The 18,203-nt window shown below is 35.8% G+C and overlaps 1 protein-coding gene across 1 annotated transcript in view; it reads right to left on the bottom strand.

Annotated features, from left to right (window-relative positions):
• The window catches only part of PARP8 (poly(ADP-ribose) polymerase family member 8), a 178,726-nt gene that overhangs the window by 51,388 nt on the left and 109,135 nt on the right, over positions 1–18,203 (bottom strand). Inside the window, exons 9-10 of the mRNA XM_067730652.1 lie at positions 11,732–11,792; positions 11,204–11,294 (exon numbers count right to left, since the gene is read on the bottom strand). Coding sequence (XP_067586753.1) covers positions 11,204–11,294; positions 11,732–11,792 — 152 coding nt within the window. The remainder of the gene's footprint in view (positions 1–11,203; positions 11,295–11,731; positions 11,793–18,203) is intronic.

Raw genomic sequence — 18,203 nt, 5'->3', positions numbered from 1 at the left:
CAGATTTTGCTGATGGACTGAATTTAAAGTGTCAGAAAAAGAAAGGAGTCAGGGATGAATCAAAGCATTTTTGGCCTGAGCAACCAGAAGGATGAAACGTACCAATTCCTGGTACGTGAAAGACTGCAAGAGAATCAGGTTTGGAGCAGCGGGGAAGACTGCCAACTTGACTCTGGCTATTGTAAATTTGAGATGCTTATTTGTCACTCAAGTGGAAAAGTTAAGTAGGCAACTGGATAAAGAAATCCAGTGTTTACGCATTTCGGATGAGAGGAATGTGCTAAAGACATAAATGTGGGGGGAATTCCCTGGCGGTCCAGTGGTTAGGATTCCGAGCTCTCACTGCCGAGGGTCCGGGTTCAACCCCTGGTAGGGGAACTAAGATCCCACCAGTCCCACAGCACAGACAAAAAAAAAAAAAAGACTTACATGTGGAAGAGCAAAAATACATATCTACTTAAAGGCACGAGGCTGGATGAGAAACGAGTGAGTGTAGATGGCGGAGAGAAGTCTAAGGATTCAGCCTGAGCCATTCAGTATGTAGAGGCTCAGCAAACAAGGCTGAAGAGGAATGGCTGGGAGGGTGGAAGATTCCAGAATTAATATGTTAATCTGGACATATATTCAAAAAAAATTTCCAAGGAGGGGGTAAACAACTGTTATCAAATGCTGCTAAGTTAATTAAGATGAGGATTCAAAATTGGTCATGGGGTCATTAAGCAATATTCTAGTCACTGGTGACATTGACAAGAGCAGCGTTTGTGAAATGATGCATCCAAAGCACATCTACAGTGTATTCAAGGAGAAAAAAAGAGGAAAGAAAATGAAGGAAGCTAGAGGGCAGACAGCAGAAGCAAGAAGAACTACAATCCTGCAGCCTGTGGAATGAAAATGACATTCACAGAAAGACAGACCAAATGAAAAGGCAGAGGACTATGTACCAGATGAAGGAAGAAGATAAAACCCCAGAAAAACAACTAATATATATGCTGTCTACAAGAGACCCACTTCAGACCTAGGAACACATACAGACTGAAAGTGAGGGGATGGAAAAAGATATACCATGCAAATGGAAATCAAAAGAAAGCTGGAGTAGCAATACTCATATCAGATAAAAGAGACTTCAAAATAAAGAATGTTACAGGAGACAAGGAAGGACACTACATAATAATCAAGGGATCAATCCAAGAAGAAGATACAGCAATTATAAATATATATGCACCCAATATAGGAGCACCTCAATACATAAGGCAAATGCAAAAAGCTATAAAAGAGGAAATCGACAGTAACACAATAATAGTGGGGGACTTTAACACATCACTTACACCAATGAACAGATCATCCAGAAAGAAAATTAACAAGAAAACACAAGCTTTAAATGACACAATAGAACAGATAGATTTAATTGATATTTATAGGACATTCTATCCAAAACCAGCAGATTACATTTTCTTCTCAAGTGCGCAAGGAACATTCTCCAGGACAGATCACATCTTGGGTCACAAATCAAACCTTGGTAAACTTCAGAAAACTGAAATCAGGGCTTCCCTGGTGGCGCAGTGGTTGAGAGTCCACCTGCCGATGCAGGGGACGCAGGTTCATGCCCCGGTCCAGGAAGATCCCACATGCAGCAGAGCGGCTGGGCCCGTGAGCCATGGCCGCTGAGCCTGCACGTCCAGAGCCTGTGCTACGCAACGGGAGAGGCCACAACAGTGAGAGGCCCACATACAGCAAAAAAAAAAAAGAAAGAAAACTGAAATCATATCAAGCATCTTTTCTGACCACAACGCTATGAGATTAGAAATAAATTACAGGGAAAAAAACACAAACACATGAAGGCTAAACAATACGTTACTAACTAACCAAAACATCACTGAAGAAAAAAAAGAGGAAATCAAAAAAAACCTAGAGAAAAATGACAACAAAACACGACAATCCAAAATCTATGGGATGCAGCAAAGCAGTTGTAAGAGGGAAGTTTAGAACAATATAAGCCTACCTCAAGAAACAACAAAAATCTCAAATAAACAATCTAACCTTACATCTCACCTAAAGGAACCAGAGAAAGAAGAAGAAACAAAACCCAAAGTTAGTAGAAGGAAAGAAACCATAAAGATCAGAGCAGAAATAAATGAAATAGAAACAAAGAAAATAATAGCAAAGATCAATAAAACTAAAAGCTGGTTCTTTGAGAAGATAAACAAAATTGATAAACCTTTAGCCAGATTCATCGAGAAAAAGAGGGAGAGGACTCAAATCAATAAAATTTGAAATGAAAAAGGAGAAGTTACAACGGACACAGGAGAAATACAAAGCTCATAAAAGAGTACTACAAGAAACTCTATGCCAATAAAACGTACAACCTGGAAGAAACAGACAAATTCATCGGAAGGTATAACCTTCCAAGACTGAAGCAGGAAGAAATAGAAAATATGAACAGACCAGTCACAAGTAATGAAATTGAAACTGTGATTAAAAATCTTCCAGCAAACAAAAGTCCAGGACCAGATGGCTTCACAGGTGAATTCTATCAAACATTTAGAGAAGAGCTAACACCCATCCTTCTCAAACTCTTCCAAAAATTGCAGAGGAAGGAATATTCCCAAACTCATTCTACGAGGCTACCATCACCCTGATACCAAAACCAGACAAAGATACTACAAAAAAAGGAAATTACAGACCAGTATCACTGATGAATATAGATGCAAAAATCCTCAACAAAATACTAGCAAACAGAATCCAACACACATTAAAAGGACCATACACCATGATCAAGTGGTATTTATCCCAGGGATGCAAGGATTCTTCAATATACACAAATCAATCAGTGTGATACACTATACTAACAAATTGAAGAATAAAAACCATATGATCATCTCAATAGATGCAGTAAAACCTTTTGACAAAATTCAACACCATTTATCATAAAAACTCTCCAGAAAGTGGGCACGGAGGGAACCTACCTCAACATAATAAAGGCCATATACGACAAACCCACAGCAAACATCATTCTCAATGGTGAAAAACTGAAAGCATTTCCTCTAAGATCAGGAACAAGACAAGGTTGCCCACTCTTGTCACTATTATTCAACATAGTTTTGGAAGTCCCAGCCACGGCAATCAGAGAAGAATAATAAACAAAATGAATACAAATTGGAAAAGAAGAAGTAAAATTGTCCCTGTTTGCAGATGACATGACAGTATATACAGATAATCCTAAAGATGCTACCAGAAAACTGCTAGCGCTAATCAATGAATTTGGTAAAGTTGCATGATACAAAATTAATGCACAGAAATCTCTTGCATTCCTATACACTAACAATGAAAGATCAGAAAGAGAAATTAAGGAAACACTCCCATTCACCACTGCAACAAAAAGAATAAAATACCTAGGAATAAACCTATCTAAGGAGGTAAAAGACCTCTACTCAGAAAACTATAAGACACTGATGAAAGAAATCAAAGATGACACAACCAGATGAAGAGGTATACCATGTTTTTGGGTTGGAAGAATCAATATTGTGAAAATGACTAAACTACCCAAAGCAATCTACAGATTCAGTGCAATCCCTATTAAATTACCAATGGCATTTTTTACAGAACTAGAACAAAAATCTTAAAATTTGTATGGAGACACAAAGACCCCAAATAGCCAAAGCAATCCTGAGAGGAAAAAAAGGAGCTGGAGGAATCAGACTCCCTGACTTCAGTCTATACTACAAAGCTACAGTAATCAAGACAATATGGTACTGGCACAAAAACAGAAATATAGATCAATGGAACAGGACAGAAGGCCTAGAGTTAAACCCATGCACCCATGGTCAACTAATCTATGACAAAGGAGGCAAGGATATGCAATGGAGAAAAGAAAATCTCTTCAATAAGTGGTGCTGGGAAAACTGGACAGCTACATGTAAAAGAGTGAAATTAGTACACTCCCTAACACCATACACAAAAATAAACTCAAAATGGATTAAAGACCTAAATGTAAAACCAGACACTATAAAACTCATAGAGGAAAACATAGGAAGAGCACTCTTTGACATAAATCACAGCAAGATCTTTTTTGACCCACCTCCTAGAGTAATGGCAATAAAAACAAAAATAAACAAATGGGACCTAATGAAACTTAAAAGCTTTTGCACAGCAAAGGAAACTATAAACAAGACATAAAGACAACCCTCAGAATGGGAGAAAATATTTGCAAATGAATCAAAAGACAAAGGATTAATCTCCAAAATATATAAACAGCTCATGCAGATCAATATTAAAAAAACAAACAACCCAATTGAAAAATGGTCAGGGGCTTCCCTGGTGGCGCAGTGGTTGAGAGTCCGCCTGCCGATGCAGGGGACGCGGGTTCGTGCCCCGGTCTGGGAAGATCCCACATACCACGGAGCGGCTGGGCCCGTGAGCCATGGCCGCTGAGCCTGCGCGTCCGGAGCCTGTGCTCCGCAACGGGAGAGGCCACAACAGTGAGAGGCCCGCGTACCGCAAGAAAAAAAAAAAAAAAAAGAAGAAAAATGGTCAGAAGACCTAAATAGACATTTCTCCAAGGAAGACATACAGATGGCCAAGAGGCACATGAAAAGCTGCTCAACATCACTAATGATTAGAGAAATGCAAATCAAAACTACGATGAGGTATCACCTCACACTGGTTAGAATGGGCATCATCAGAAAATCTACAAACAACAAATGCTGGAGAGGGTGTGGAGAAAAGGGAACCCTCTTGCAATGTTGGTGGGAATGTAAATTGATATAGCCACTACAGAGAACAGTATGGAGGTTCCTTAAAAAACTAAAAATAGAATTACCATGTGACCCAGCAATCCCTCTACTGGGCATATACCCAGAGAAAACCATAATTCTAAAAGACACATGCACCCCAATGTTCACTGCAGCACTATTTACAGTAGCCAGGTCATGGAAGCAACCTAAATGCTCATCAACAGACAAATGGATAAAGAAGATGTGGTACATATATACAATGGAATATTACTCAGCCATAAGAAGGAACGAATTTGTAGAGATGTGGATCGACCTAGAGACTGTCATACAGAGTGAAGTAAGTCAGAAAGAGGAAAACAATACCATATTTAATGCATATATGTGGAATCTAGAAAAATGGTACAGGTGAACCGGTTTGCAAGGCAGAAATAGAGACACAGATGTAGGGAACAAATGTATGGACACTAAGCAGGGGAAAGCAGCAGGGAGATGGTGGTAGTCAGATGAATTGGGAGATTGGGATTGACATATACACACTAATATGTATAAAATAGATAACTAATAGGAACCTGCTGTAGACAAAATAAATAGAATTAAAAAAAAACTGAAGTAAGCTAATAGAGACAACTCTAATGAAGATATTTAACAGGCATGGGAAGCAGAGTGTTAGGGACTGAGTTAAGAGTGATCTGAGGTCTAAAGGTGTTTGTTTTAAAGATGAGAGGAATTTTTTTTTTTTTTTCCTGAAGGAAATCTTTTAGAAGAAAGAGACATGAACAGTACAAGAAGGAGAGAGAGAACTGCTGGAAGGGTATCTTAATTAGGTGAAAGGAGATGGAAGCTAGCATGCAAATGCAAGGATGATATTGCACAGGAGCATCGGTAGCACCATTCATACTAACAGTTGGGATAACTGTTAGTTATTAATAAGACAGAGCAAAGACTGTCTTATTAATAGGACAGTCTCAGACCACACATGCTCCACATAGTAAACCAGACTGGTATCCCCAATTGCCTCACCATCTTGGCCATTAGTCTGAGATACAAACACTCCACTGATCAAAGAAAATGGGTGTTATATCACCCATCAGTTTCTTTCCTGAAAACATTCTAATCCTTAACATAGAGAGTACATCACTCCAATCCCATGTGTCCCAAACCCAAGGCTATAGAAAAGTGAATAAAAAATCCCAACTTGAAAACTCAGGGGAATTATTTTTTAAAGAAAAAGATGACAAAACTAGAACACAGTGTGCTCTCTCTAAGATTTAAGAAGACACAGTTTCTTCTCAGGCAGATGGGAAAAGTAACTGGGAAGATGGAGGCAAAGAAGCAAAAAGGACCTGGTTTAAAAAAATGCAGAAAAATCCAAAACACACTAGAACTGAAATCTTCACTGAAGAAAACTGTATAAGACACATATAGAGAGAAAGAAGAGATATAATAGACACAACTGTTTATCCAGAATATACTAATTATCCTATAAATTAATAATACAAAGGCCAAAACTTATTCATACTATGAATGACTAGAAAATAAATGTCACCAACATTGACTCAATTAGTAGTATAAGATCTGAATGACCCCAAATTTTGGAATACACTGAAAGAGCTAACAAGATGTTACTTCTAAAAATATTCCAAAATTCAAGTGACAAAATTCTTATTACTATTAAAATTAATGCAATTAATTATTGTAATTTATTGTATTTAATGTATTCATATAAGATGTTAGTAATCAGTGAAATTAGATGTAGAGTGTATGAGGACTCTGTACTACCTCTGCAGTTTTTCTGTAAACCTAAAAATGTTTTAGATTAATTTTTTTTAATGTTTGTAAAGGTAATAGATTTTTTTTTAAAGTACAGCAATTTATTAAACAAATACCTTTTATTTTTCTGATTTTTGTCCTGGAACAGGAAGAAATACCAAAAAATTTCAATGCTGAGGACTAAAACTCCAAATTGCAATGTACAAGATGGTTGGTGAGAAGTAAACAAAAGTAATTGTATGCCATCATACGAAAAGCAAGTCACATACAGAATAAAATTTGTTCCTGTACTATATCTACTAAGTTAAATCATGATGCTAATAATGATCAAATTACTACTAAGTATTTTCTTAGAATATATTATATGTATAGGAGTATATTCTAGTTCCTGACTGGGTTCACATGAAATATAAAACCTAGGTCTACTATATATTCTTTTCTTCCTTCGAAGTGAGAGAGTGGCATGGACATATATATATACACTACCAAATGCAAAATAGATAGCTAGTGGGAAGCAACCGCATAGCATAGGGAGATCAGCTCAGTGCTTAGTGACCACCTAGAGGGGTGGGATAGGGAGGGTGGGAGGGAGACACAAGAGGGAGGGGATATGGGGATATATGTATATGTATAGCTGATGCACTTTGTTATACAGCAGAAACTAACACAACACTGTAAAGCAATTATACTCCAATAAAGATGCTAAAAAAAAAAAAGAACACATGGTGTTATGGGGATGGATGGTGGTGATGGCTGCCCAACAATGTGAAAGTATTTAATACCACTGAACTGTGCACTTAAAAATGGTACATTTTATATTATGTTTACCACAATTTAAAAAAGGAAGGTAATAGATTTTTGATAGCCAAAACAATCAGTTAGAAAATAAACTGGGATATAAAAGTGCCATTAAGCAAACAAGTAGTACACAAATATTCAGGAATAAATTTAGCTAAAATCAGTCATTTAAGGCAAAACCAAAACCAAAAAACACAGAACTGTACAACATTTAAAAGTAGAATCTACAAATATATGCTTCTTTATAGGAAAAGTAGTAAATATTATAGAAATGTCTATTCTTCCAAAATTAAAAGTTTACCTCAACCAAACTCCCCACAGCATTCAGTTTTGGGGGCAATAGAATGAGAAAGATATACTAGTAAAATATTTTCTGTTTTACAAAAGGTAGAAGTTGTTCAATTTTTCCTTGTCTCATAATTTAGGTTGGGAAGGCAATAAGTGAGGGTCGCTCAAGATATGTGGAAATTAGTCCCACACTGTGATCGTGTAAATGTACAGGTATCAATAATGAGAGGATCTGCACAGGCAAACACTTTTAATAACATCAGCTATTTATCACTTTAAACTAAAAGCAGCCCTGTCCTTGAGATCATAAACTAGACTTATATACCAGCAATTCTGGAAAAAATACATAGTACCATAAGAATCATAACAACCTTGTCTTTTTAAAGTATATTTCCCCATGTACAATAAAAATAATCTTTATTTTTAACTTCAAATTGGATAAGGAGGTGTATTTCTTCAATTCTTATCAGAACTAACTCTAGAGTACAGTAAATGAGTAAATGTGGAATTCTCTTTTTGTTTTAAAGAAGTTTTAATATTTTATTTATTTTTATTTTTTGGCCGTGTACCATGTGGGATCTTTTAGTTCCCCGACCAGGGATCGAACCCGCACTCCCTGCACTGGAAGCGTGGAGTCTTAACCACTGGACCGCCAGGGAAGTCCCTGGAATTCTCTTTCTTTACTATCCCTTTTTTTTCCCCACACTGTCTCTGTATTTCCTGTTTTCATTATAAAGAGTCTTTACTCTTCTTATCGGAAGAAATTATACACAAATCACACTAATTTCTGAAAGAAGTGCATTTCGACACTGCTTGAATTCTGAGGAAAACAAAACTCACATCTATAGGAACAAAATTATAATTCTTGGACGATTACTGATTTTGTGAACAAAATTCAAAATGATGCATAAATAAAATGAAAGCAATTGATAATAAAGGGGAAAATATGGTATCAGCAGAGATTGTAGTAAAATTAAATTTAATTTTAATTAAAATTAAAAACATTAAATCAAAGACTAAATTATGAAAAAAATTCACTCAATGGAGTAGAAGACAAATGAAAAAAACTTAGAAAATCAGAGGTGACGGATGAAAGACTAAGAGAAATGATAAACAGCATGGAGGATACGGGAATTAGATCCAATCTACATATATTGGGGCGAGCAGATAAAGAAGGTAAGCATACCAATCAAAAATAAATATATAAAGAGTAGTATCAAGGAGAAAGAGAAAAAAATACCTCGATAAGTACACATAACAAAACATAAAAAAAACCAAGATAGATTTCTTACAAATGAACAAAGTGAAACACTTCAGACACAGACTAGCAGAAGTTTTTAAAGCACTTTTGCCTTTTTGGGGAGAACTGTTATGAGCCCATAAATTTATAGTTGGTCAAGTTTGTCTCGTTCACAAAACAAAGAGTCATTCTTAGGTATGAAAAATGAAGCATAACCCGCACGTTTCTTTGGTTTACAAACTAGTAAACATGTAAATCAACTAACAAAGATGAAAAAATAAGAAATTACAGATGAATTGTGATACTAAATAAATAGTATTGAGCAATAAAATGATCTAAACGTGAATTAAAATATAACTGTTGAAATATAAAACCATGCAAATGTGACAAATCTTCAAAGAGATACTGTGAATGGAAAATCTCTGCCTAAAATTCAAGATTACATAAACACGTGAGTAACAGTGGTAAGATTACATAAAAGCATGCCACATCGTCATCTTGCACAGATGGAATTGGGGTGAGTAGAGATTATATGACCCAATTTTCTTCCTAACCCCATTAATTAAAAAAAAAGTTCAGACATGAGGGGTTCTTTTGCTTTTAACCACCATCAGAATAAAACAGAATAAGTACATTTCAAATCACTAAAGAAAGAAAAATATTAGCGACACAGCAGAATAAGTGGGAAAACAGCAAAAACACATACACCTATAGGCTGGAATATTGTGCAGATACTACAAGTCATTCCATTTTAGAATATTTAACGACTGGAGGACAGGCTCATGACATAACATTAAGGCACACAGATATCTATACAATTTGATATCAACTTTATGAAAATAAACCACATGTGCACAGAAAACAGAAACAACACCAACCGATTTACAGGTTTCTCAGTATAGAGGGATTACGAGGAATTATTTTTCTTCTTTATTACATTTCTATATATTTGAAGTAATCAAAATAAAGATATGTAACATCTATTTGTCTTTGCCTAGCATTAAATCACATCAGTTACCATGTGTTACTGTATGTTGATTATTTAAGTAGAATACATTATCCAAAAATTAAAAAATGGTGACAAGAGACATTTTCAAAATGAGAGACTTTCCTATATATTTCATGAACTTGAAAGGGCAAATATTTTTCTTATGTGAAAACTAACAGTAGATATAAGTTCCATGATATGCCTAAAGAGAAATGTGCAGAGACCACGGTAATGTGTGCACGGCAGATCAAAAATGGCCACAATTTCGAGAGGTGCCGTCTATGACCCTATCCCTTTATTCTGGGTGGGTCCATTGACAATTTTGATCAACAGAATACAGTGAAAGAGCCGTTGAGCCTTTTAACACACCCTGTCTCTTGGAACACTTGCTTTCGGATCCCTGTCACCATACTACAAGAAGCCCAAACCACACGAAGAAGCCTTGTGTAAGGAGACACTCTAGTTAATAGCCCCAGCTGAGCCCTGCGTGGTCCCGAAATGACACCTGTATCAATTGCTAGCCATCTGAAATCCAACCATCTTGAGCATCCAACTAGTGGAGCCATTAATGACATAAACCCCGCCCACCACCTGACTGCAAAGGCACGGGAGACCCCAGGCAGGAGCTGCCCAGTTGAGCCCCAAAGAATGGTGAGAGAGAAGTTGTTTTAAGCCACTTCGTTTTAAAGTGGTTTGTTCTGCAGCAGTAGATAACTGCAATAATATGAATAGATGCAGTTGTGTGTGTGTGTGTGTGTGTGTGTGTGTATATGAGAGAGAGAGAGAGAGAGAGAGAGAGAGAGAGAGGGAGAGAGAGAGAGAGAGAGAGAGTATTAGTAGGCAGAGAAAACATTTAAATCCAGTAAGTCTTGGCAAGATTTATAATAGGGTCCTGTGTTATAAACAACTATTCCTTGAGATAAAGCAAAATCACCCTTTCAGGTATTGGAAAACAAAAATATTATTATGATCTCCATTTTCAAAAACAGAAATATGTTACACTTAGGCTAAATTCATCAGTAATCAAAGGTGAGATAAGTAAACATTAAAATTAAATCTCAGGTTGAGAGACAGAAATAATTAAACTTAAGAGCAACCCTAAGTATACTTACTGAGAATCTATTATATGCAAAATTCTCTTTTAGGTTTTATTGTGTTTGTTTCACAGCAACTTGTCAACTTCTGAAAACTATAAAACTAAATGTTACATGTTTCTGCTTCCAATAGTTATATTGGTCATAGAGCACCTCTGTTAGGATGCAAGTATATTTAAGTATCATTATGAAGATAGCTGCATTTATGTTCAGAATTACCAAATGAACAGTCATTTTACATAATGCACAATGCACAACTAATGAACATTCAAAATAATAGAGAAATAAAACTAACCTGGGCCATTTAAATACTGTGTAAGCGAACAGTGTAGTCGGACAATTATAGGTTCTGTTCGAATCACTTCCCATGCCACAGCAATCTCCTCCTGTGCAAATATTTGAAAGATGAATTAGTCATCTTTTAGAGTTCTTGATGTTTTTTCCAGATAAAATTTTTTAAACTTATTTTAAATCATTAAGGCCTATAAATTATTTCAAAACCTATTCGCTTGTGAAAAGAAAGCCAAAGTACTCTTAATTCTTGCCTTCTAAATCTGAAAATTAAAGTGAAAACTTAAGAAATAATGATATACTACAAGCCCATAAGTTTCAGAATATATTACAAGAACTGATGGAAAAAATATATATGTATATAAAATCTCTGCTTTTTTGACAAGTCATAGCATTTCTTCATAAGTCACTTTGACAAAGTCATTATGTTACTTATAGTATTATGTACAAGAGAAACTAAAATTAACTTTCTTCCAAGAATAAAAGTGTGTTTTTTAAATGTACCAATCATATTGCTTCAATTGATACTTACATCAAGAAAGCTAACATCAATATGCAGATCAATATCTACATCATCAATGGCTCCATATTCCCTGAAAGCAAAGATTAACATTATTTTTTTCATTTTGCTTAAAAGATAGCGTCCTAGCTTATTTTAAATTAAAATTTGATCATGAATTTTCATCTCTGATTTCCACAGATAGCTCAGAAATGACTGTGGACATGAATTAACTAACTCAATTTAGTTGGATTGTGGTCTTATGTGACCTCTTTATACCATACAGATATCTTTCCATCTTCATGTTCAGGCAAACGCATACATAAATTCAAGACTTATTTGGTTCATAGTTTCAAACATTCCCAGTTCTCTGTGACAAATTAAACAATCTTCTTATGTGACCACTCGCTTTTCACTGTACTCTGAAGATGAAGAGCTGCCTCTAAGGACAAGAAAGGAGTTTCTGACACAAGGAAGGGGTGGAGGGATAAGTGACTGCCACAATAAAGTGCCCATAAATTTTCCTGTCACATTAGATGGTGGTTCTGAAACTGGTCCAGGTGTTCTGCCACTTAAATGTCACTATGTTTTGACAGCCAGCTCTAAAGGTCTGATGTATCAAAATTAAAACAAGTAACAACAGTATATTCCACATAAAGACATGATGGAGACCAACTTTTCTCCAGCAAACATAGTGCCACAAACTAGCATATAGTTAACAAAGATCATAAAAACAGCAATTTTTATATTCTCCATACACACATCCCTATTTTCGATATTGTAATAAATTTCTTAAGTTACAAATACAAATCATAGTGAGGGAGAAAACTACAGAGATAACAGAAATTATAAAAGTTAATGGACAATATTTATTGAGCACTTTCATGCCAGAAATCGTTCTAAGGATTTTGCATACCTGCAATCATAGTGCCCTATAGGTACTACTACTATTTCCAATTTATATGTCCATTAACTGAGGCTCAGAGTAATAAAGTAACTCACCTGTCATCACTCTGTAGCAGAGCTGGGATGTGAATACACGTATCCTATTTACTTATGCAAGTGCTTAGCCGATTCGATATTCAATAAACTATCACTTATCACTTTGTGTTGGAAACCAGGTCAAACATTAATGGATGATCTCATTAGGTCCTCATTATAGCCTTCTGACAGGGATGCTATAATTATCCTCATTCGCAAATGAGGAAACTGAGGTTTAGGAAAGCGAAACAAGTTGTCAAAGGGCAGATAAGAAGTCAGTGGGAAGCCAGGCATTGAACTCACGTTCAACTTCAAAATTGTACAGTACAGTATCTGGCACATAGTAGGTACTCAATGAAGATTTCTGTGTATGATATATGCAAATAATGCTAACAGAGTACAAAACTATGGCACTTTTATAGGGTTTAGAGAAGGCATTTTTAATGATTAAATGGCTTTATGTAATTTGATGAATAAAGGAATCTAGAGAGTCCTTTTGCTTTTTGATATCAATGACCAAAAACATGCAGCATGTTAGAAAATAATAACTCAGCCTCTATGCTTTCTCCTTCCTCTCCTTAGAAATATATCAAAACACTGAGCACATTTTCACTATTTATGAAATTACTTTTTTTTTTTCATGGTCATATTTTTAAAGGTTACATAAAGAAGAAAAGGGATAAAATTATTCGCATAGGAATTCTTTAATTGCCTGCGTCAAAACATCTGTGCTATTCATAAAGGATAAAAACCTTTATAACCCTTCACAAATATAGACATATATGCAAATTTAGATACAAAAGTATGCCAACTTAGTTATGAAATTATACAGAAACTAAGACAAGAAGAAGGACCAAGCACAAGAACCATTTCTTTTATGCCTCTACTTCAGGGTTCAGAAAACTTTTCCTATAAAGGTCAAAAGAGTAAATATTTTAGGTTTTTCAGGCCACATAGAGTCTCTGCTGCATATTTCTCTTAAGAAGTCAAATAACCTACAGCCAGGCATGTTAAAAGAGAGCCATTAAATACAATGATGAGGAGAGATCACTAACGATGTGCAAAAGACATTTTGGTGAGACAAAGAGGCCTTGACAACAACCATTCCCAAGAAAATTATAACAAATACGTGCAAACTTTTACCTAGAAGGATGTATGTAAGAGTAGAAATTAGGAAAAAAAAAAGAATATTGAATAATAAGGATATAAATGATGGCACGTTAATATAATCTTTTAAAATTACCCATTATTAAAAATATTGATATAAAAACATTTAGTATCCTGAGGGAAATGTTCCAAATATACTGTTCACTGAGCAAGCAGATTACCAAAACACTATGGAAACTAAAACACTTTATTTAGATAAAATAGAAGTAGGAAAACCAAAAAAGTATAAAGAGTACTTATATATTAACTATAGGTTGTGGATAAAATTTATTTTATTAAAAAATCTTATGTATTTTCTAAAAATATCTACTTTTTCTGATTACAATGGTAATATAGACTCATTATATAAAATGTGAGAAAGAGAAAAACAGACAATAGATAACTTGTAACACGGTCACTCAGAGACAATTCTTTTTGCTTATATCTCACTCCAGTCTCTTTCATATATTAATATATCATGTAATACACATGATTATTATTAAGGGTAATAAGGTATGTAAAGATTTTTGTCCTGCTCTTTCACTTTTTCTATAATGAGTATTTTTTATATTGTGGAATATTCTTCAAAACCATAAATTTCAATGTCTGTATTTATATGAATAAAATGATGTAATACAACATTAGGTTGCTTTCAACTTTTTTACACTATAAATATTGATAAATAGCTCTCTGGGTAAAAATCGATGTGCAGCTGTCTTCCCAGAGAATAATTTCTAGAATTACTGAGTAAAATAAATAGTATAACTATATTTGGGAGTCTTAATATATACTGTTTAGTTACTATTTTAAAAGGTTAAAACAACTTATAATGGCACCAGCGAGGATCCCCCAGTGACCATTTTCCACATGCTCATCATCGCCAGGCATTTTTTTCTCCCATCTTTGCCAATTTCAGAGGCGAGAATAATTTTGGATTTATTTATGAATGCAAGACTTGGGTATGTTTAGAGGCAGAGAAAAAGGAATCAGAGATAACAAAAGTCAGCACAAACCTTACCCACAGCTGTTTTCTTCAAAAATAGATTTCCAGATCATTTCAACGGAATTTATCATAACGTTATGATCAGAATGTGATATACGTTCCTTATAAAACCTTTAATATGTGAATTCTGAAGTATTCCTTATATGATTTCTTCAGCACTTTTCTGGTTAAAAGTTAGTATTTTCCCAGTTACCAATACTATCAATTTCTTTCCAAAAAGGAAAGGGTTACAAGTGTTCTTCTTCACCACAGCAGAGCATAAATACAGAATTTTAAGGAGGCAGAGGCATTAAAGGTTTGCAATTAACTGGATTCTGCAGGTGTAGATCTGTAAATAGTTACACTTTTGTTTTTATGCCACACTTCAAAGAACTCACAACAACACTGTGTATATGCAAACCAATTTCCCTTGTGATGCCCTTTTTATATATTGCCAGTAATTTCACGTTTCCCACTGCGAGATTACAAAGCGTGATTACAGTCTGTCCAGATGCAGCGGCCCAGTCATCAGGATTGCTTCTGTATCTGAGTATCTTTCAGTAGCCCTAGATCTCATGAATAGCAAACGCAGAATCAAGGCGAATGCTTGAAATACGAATGCAAATTGAACTGTGAATCTCGATATCTGATTGTGTACTGAATGCTGTATCGGGTTTATAATAATTCAAAACAATTCCGTGCACTGCCTATATTTATTCACTATGAAAAGATCACATCAAATTGAACTTGAATACTTTTTTAAGAGAAAGGAGACTACACAGAAATGATCTGATGCAGTTGTTTCACTCTGGGACTGAGGGCTTGAGAAGAACTGCTCCACAAATTTCTTTCCAGCATCTGAGTTATTAGTCTTTGAATTGACATATCTTGAAATCCAGCCATCTGATTTGGACTACTTGCATGTGACCTAGTTCATTTAAGAACATATGTATGAAATATATTTTTCTATGAACATGCATTGTTGAGGGCACTATATGTTAGAATTCTTAGCAATTCATTCTCCTGTTTTTTTAGTGGAACTAATCAAGACAACATCCTCATTAATGATACCACATACATACTTACAATATATTAAATGTTAGACCATCTATGTTGGTCCTCCTTTCTCTATAAAACCACAGCTTATTTATTATACTGTTGTGATGTTTTATAATACTATCTGACCAAAATTAGCAGGACTGTGCTGGTTATAAAAATATATTTTAGACAGATAGCCTTCCCTCATCAACTGTCAAGGAAATTATATGCGTACACACACATACATGAAACTCTATCACAAGTTCTTGGGAAATAAATCTCTATTGCTATTTAGTTATTTCTGCTTTCAACAATTAGTCAGTTATATTTGGAGAAGAAATACATTTTGTGAAGAAACATACACCTTCCTATGACATCTGAAACTCAACAGCTTGTGTGTCTATCTCTGCATGCCTACTCAGTGTGTGTTTCATGCTCAGTGTGGGAGAGATGTTTGTGAATGGGCCAAGAAATATGCAAACTCAGTAGTTGGGAAGAAGTCTTGGCAGATTAAAGCATTTGCAAGACTGTATTCATGGTAGCTATAAATTTCTCTAAAGGACAACAGGGCTAAGAAGAATTTAAAAATTAGATCCAGATAAGAAAGGAACCCCATATAAAATAACAGTGTATAAGAGGTACAGTGTAAACACTTGCTACAACTCTGCCCTCCTTTTAAAAGTCCTTGGTTTTGCTTGAGGAAAGCACAGGCATTGGAAGAAGAGGTGACTGTCTGGGATCTCACATTGTGAAGCCTGCATCTAGATTTTATGCCAGTGGTTTTGAAAAATAGTCTCCTGTTTGTTTCTTTCTTCTGTGTGCCTCCTGCCATCACTTTCCCCTGGTTTTCAGTTCAGACTGCTTTTCCATGGGCTCCAGAGGCAGAAGCGGGAGAATCAGTATGCTGCAAAGGACATTACAAACATCCAACCCAAGATCTTTTGACGAATGACATACTTCGGTGTAGGTTAAGTTATGCTGTAGTAACAAACATCCTCAAAGTCTCACTGGTTTAACACACAAAGAAAGGATTTATATCTCACTCACACTACCTGCTTACTATGGAATCAGAGGACTAGAAAGAATGCTATTCATTGTAGTCGTCAAGGGGCCCAGAGTGGTGGAGTACTGAAGATATGGGAACTCACACACTAGCACTTCGGCTCACATTTCACTGGCCAACACTAGTTGTGTGTCCACTGCTGATATTATAAGATGTAGGGACGGGACTTCCCTGGTGGTGGTGCAGTGGTTAAGAATCCTCCTGCCAATGCAGGGGACATGGGTTTGAGCCCTGGTCCAGGAAGATCCCACATGCTACGGAGCAACTAAGCCCGTGCAAAGCCACAGCTGCTGAGCTTGCGCTCTAGAGCCCGTGCGCCACAACTACTGAGCCTGCGTGCCACAACTACCAAAGTCCGCGCACCTAGAGCCCGTGCTCTGCAACAAAAGAAGCCACCGCAAGGAGAAGCCCGCACACCGCAATGAAGAGTAGTCCCTGCTCACCGCAAAAGCCCACGCACATCAATGAAGACCCAACGCAGCGAAAAAATAAATAAGTAAATAAATTAAAAAAAAAAAAAAGAGATAGGGAAATACAATCCTGCCATCTGCCAGAAGAGGAGAACCAGAGATTTGTTAAGTAGTCCTACTGGCCCACTACTAATGGAAATCCAGAGAAATTAAAGTGGTCCACCCTGACTTATGTGGCTTTTTCTTTCCTTTTTCCTTTCCCTTTCCTTTTCTTTTCCTTTTCCTTTTTCCTTTTCTTTCTTTCTCTCTCTTTCTCTCTCTCTCTCTCCCTCTCTCTCTCTCTCTCTCTCTCTCTCTCTCACTCTCTCTCTCTCTCGCTCTCTCTCTCGTTCTCTCTCTCTCTCTCTTTTCCATGAGATATATGTTTGGGTGGTGAGCCTGAATACAGTGGTATAGCTTCCTCAAACCTTAAAAAAATCCTCTGCATGCCCTGTCCTCCAAAACATCAACTCCAAAATTACAATCATCCAACCACAAAAAGTGATCAAAACGAATAGTCAAAATCTTGCAATCTTCCAACCTACTTTAACATTAGCCACAATACAAAGATTAGAATATTACTCAGCTGCCTTCAGTTCTTTAAATGGATGATGGATGATCATAAAGCAAAGGATATTTTATTCGGGGTAAAAGTTTGAAACATCATCAGCAAATTATCAGAATCATTTCATTCCCAACCAAGTGAGAATTTTGTGATTTGTAATTCCCTGCTTTCTAAAAATATTAATCTCAAATTGTTTTCAATAGCACTGATCATTTTTTAAATGAATACATGACTATAGGAGTAAATTTATAATAAAAACGTAAAATAACCTCATTTTGTTG

The sequence above is a fragment of the Pseudorca crassidens genome, chromosome 3, assembly GCF_039906515.1.
Source record: "Pseudorca crassidens isolate mPseCra1 chromosome 3, mPseCra1.hap1, whole genome shotgun sequence".
NCBI lineage: Eukaryota > Metazoa > Chordata > Mammalia > Artiodactyla > Delphinidae > Pseudorca > Pseudorca crassidens.
Note: the sequence above shows the minus strand (reverse complement) of the source record. Positions and strands in the feature narration are given on the sequence as shown.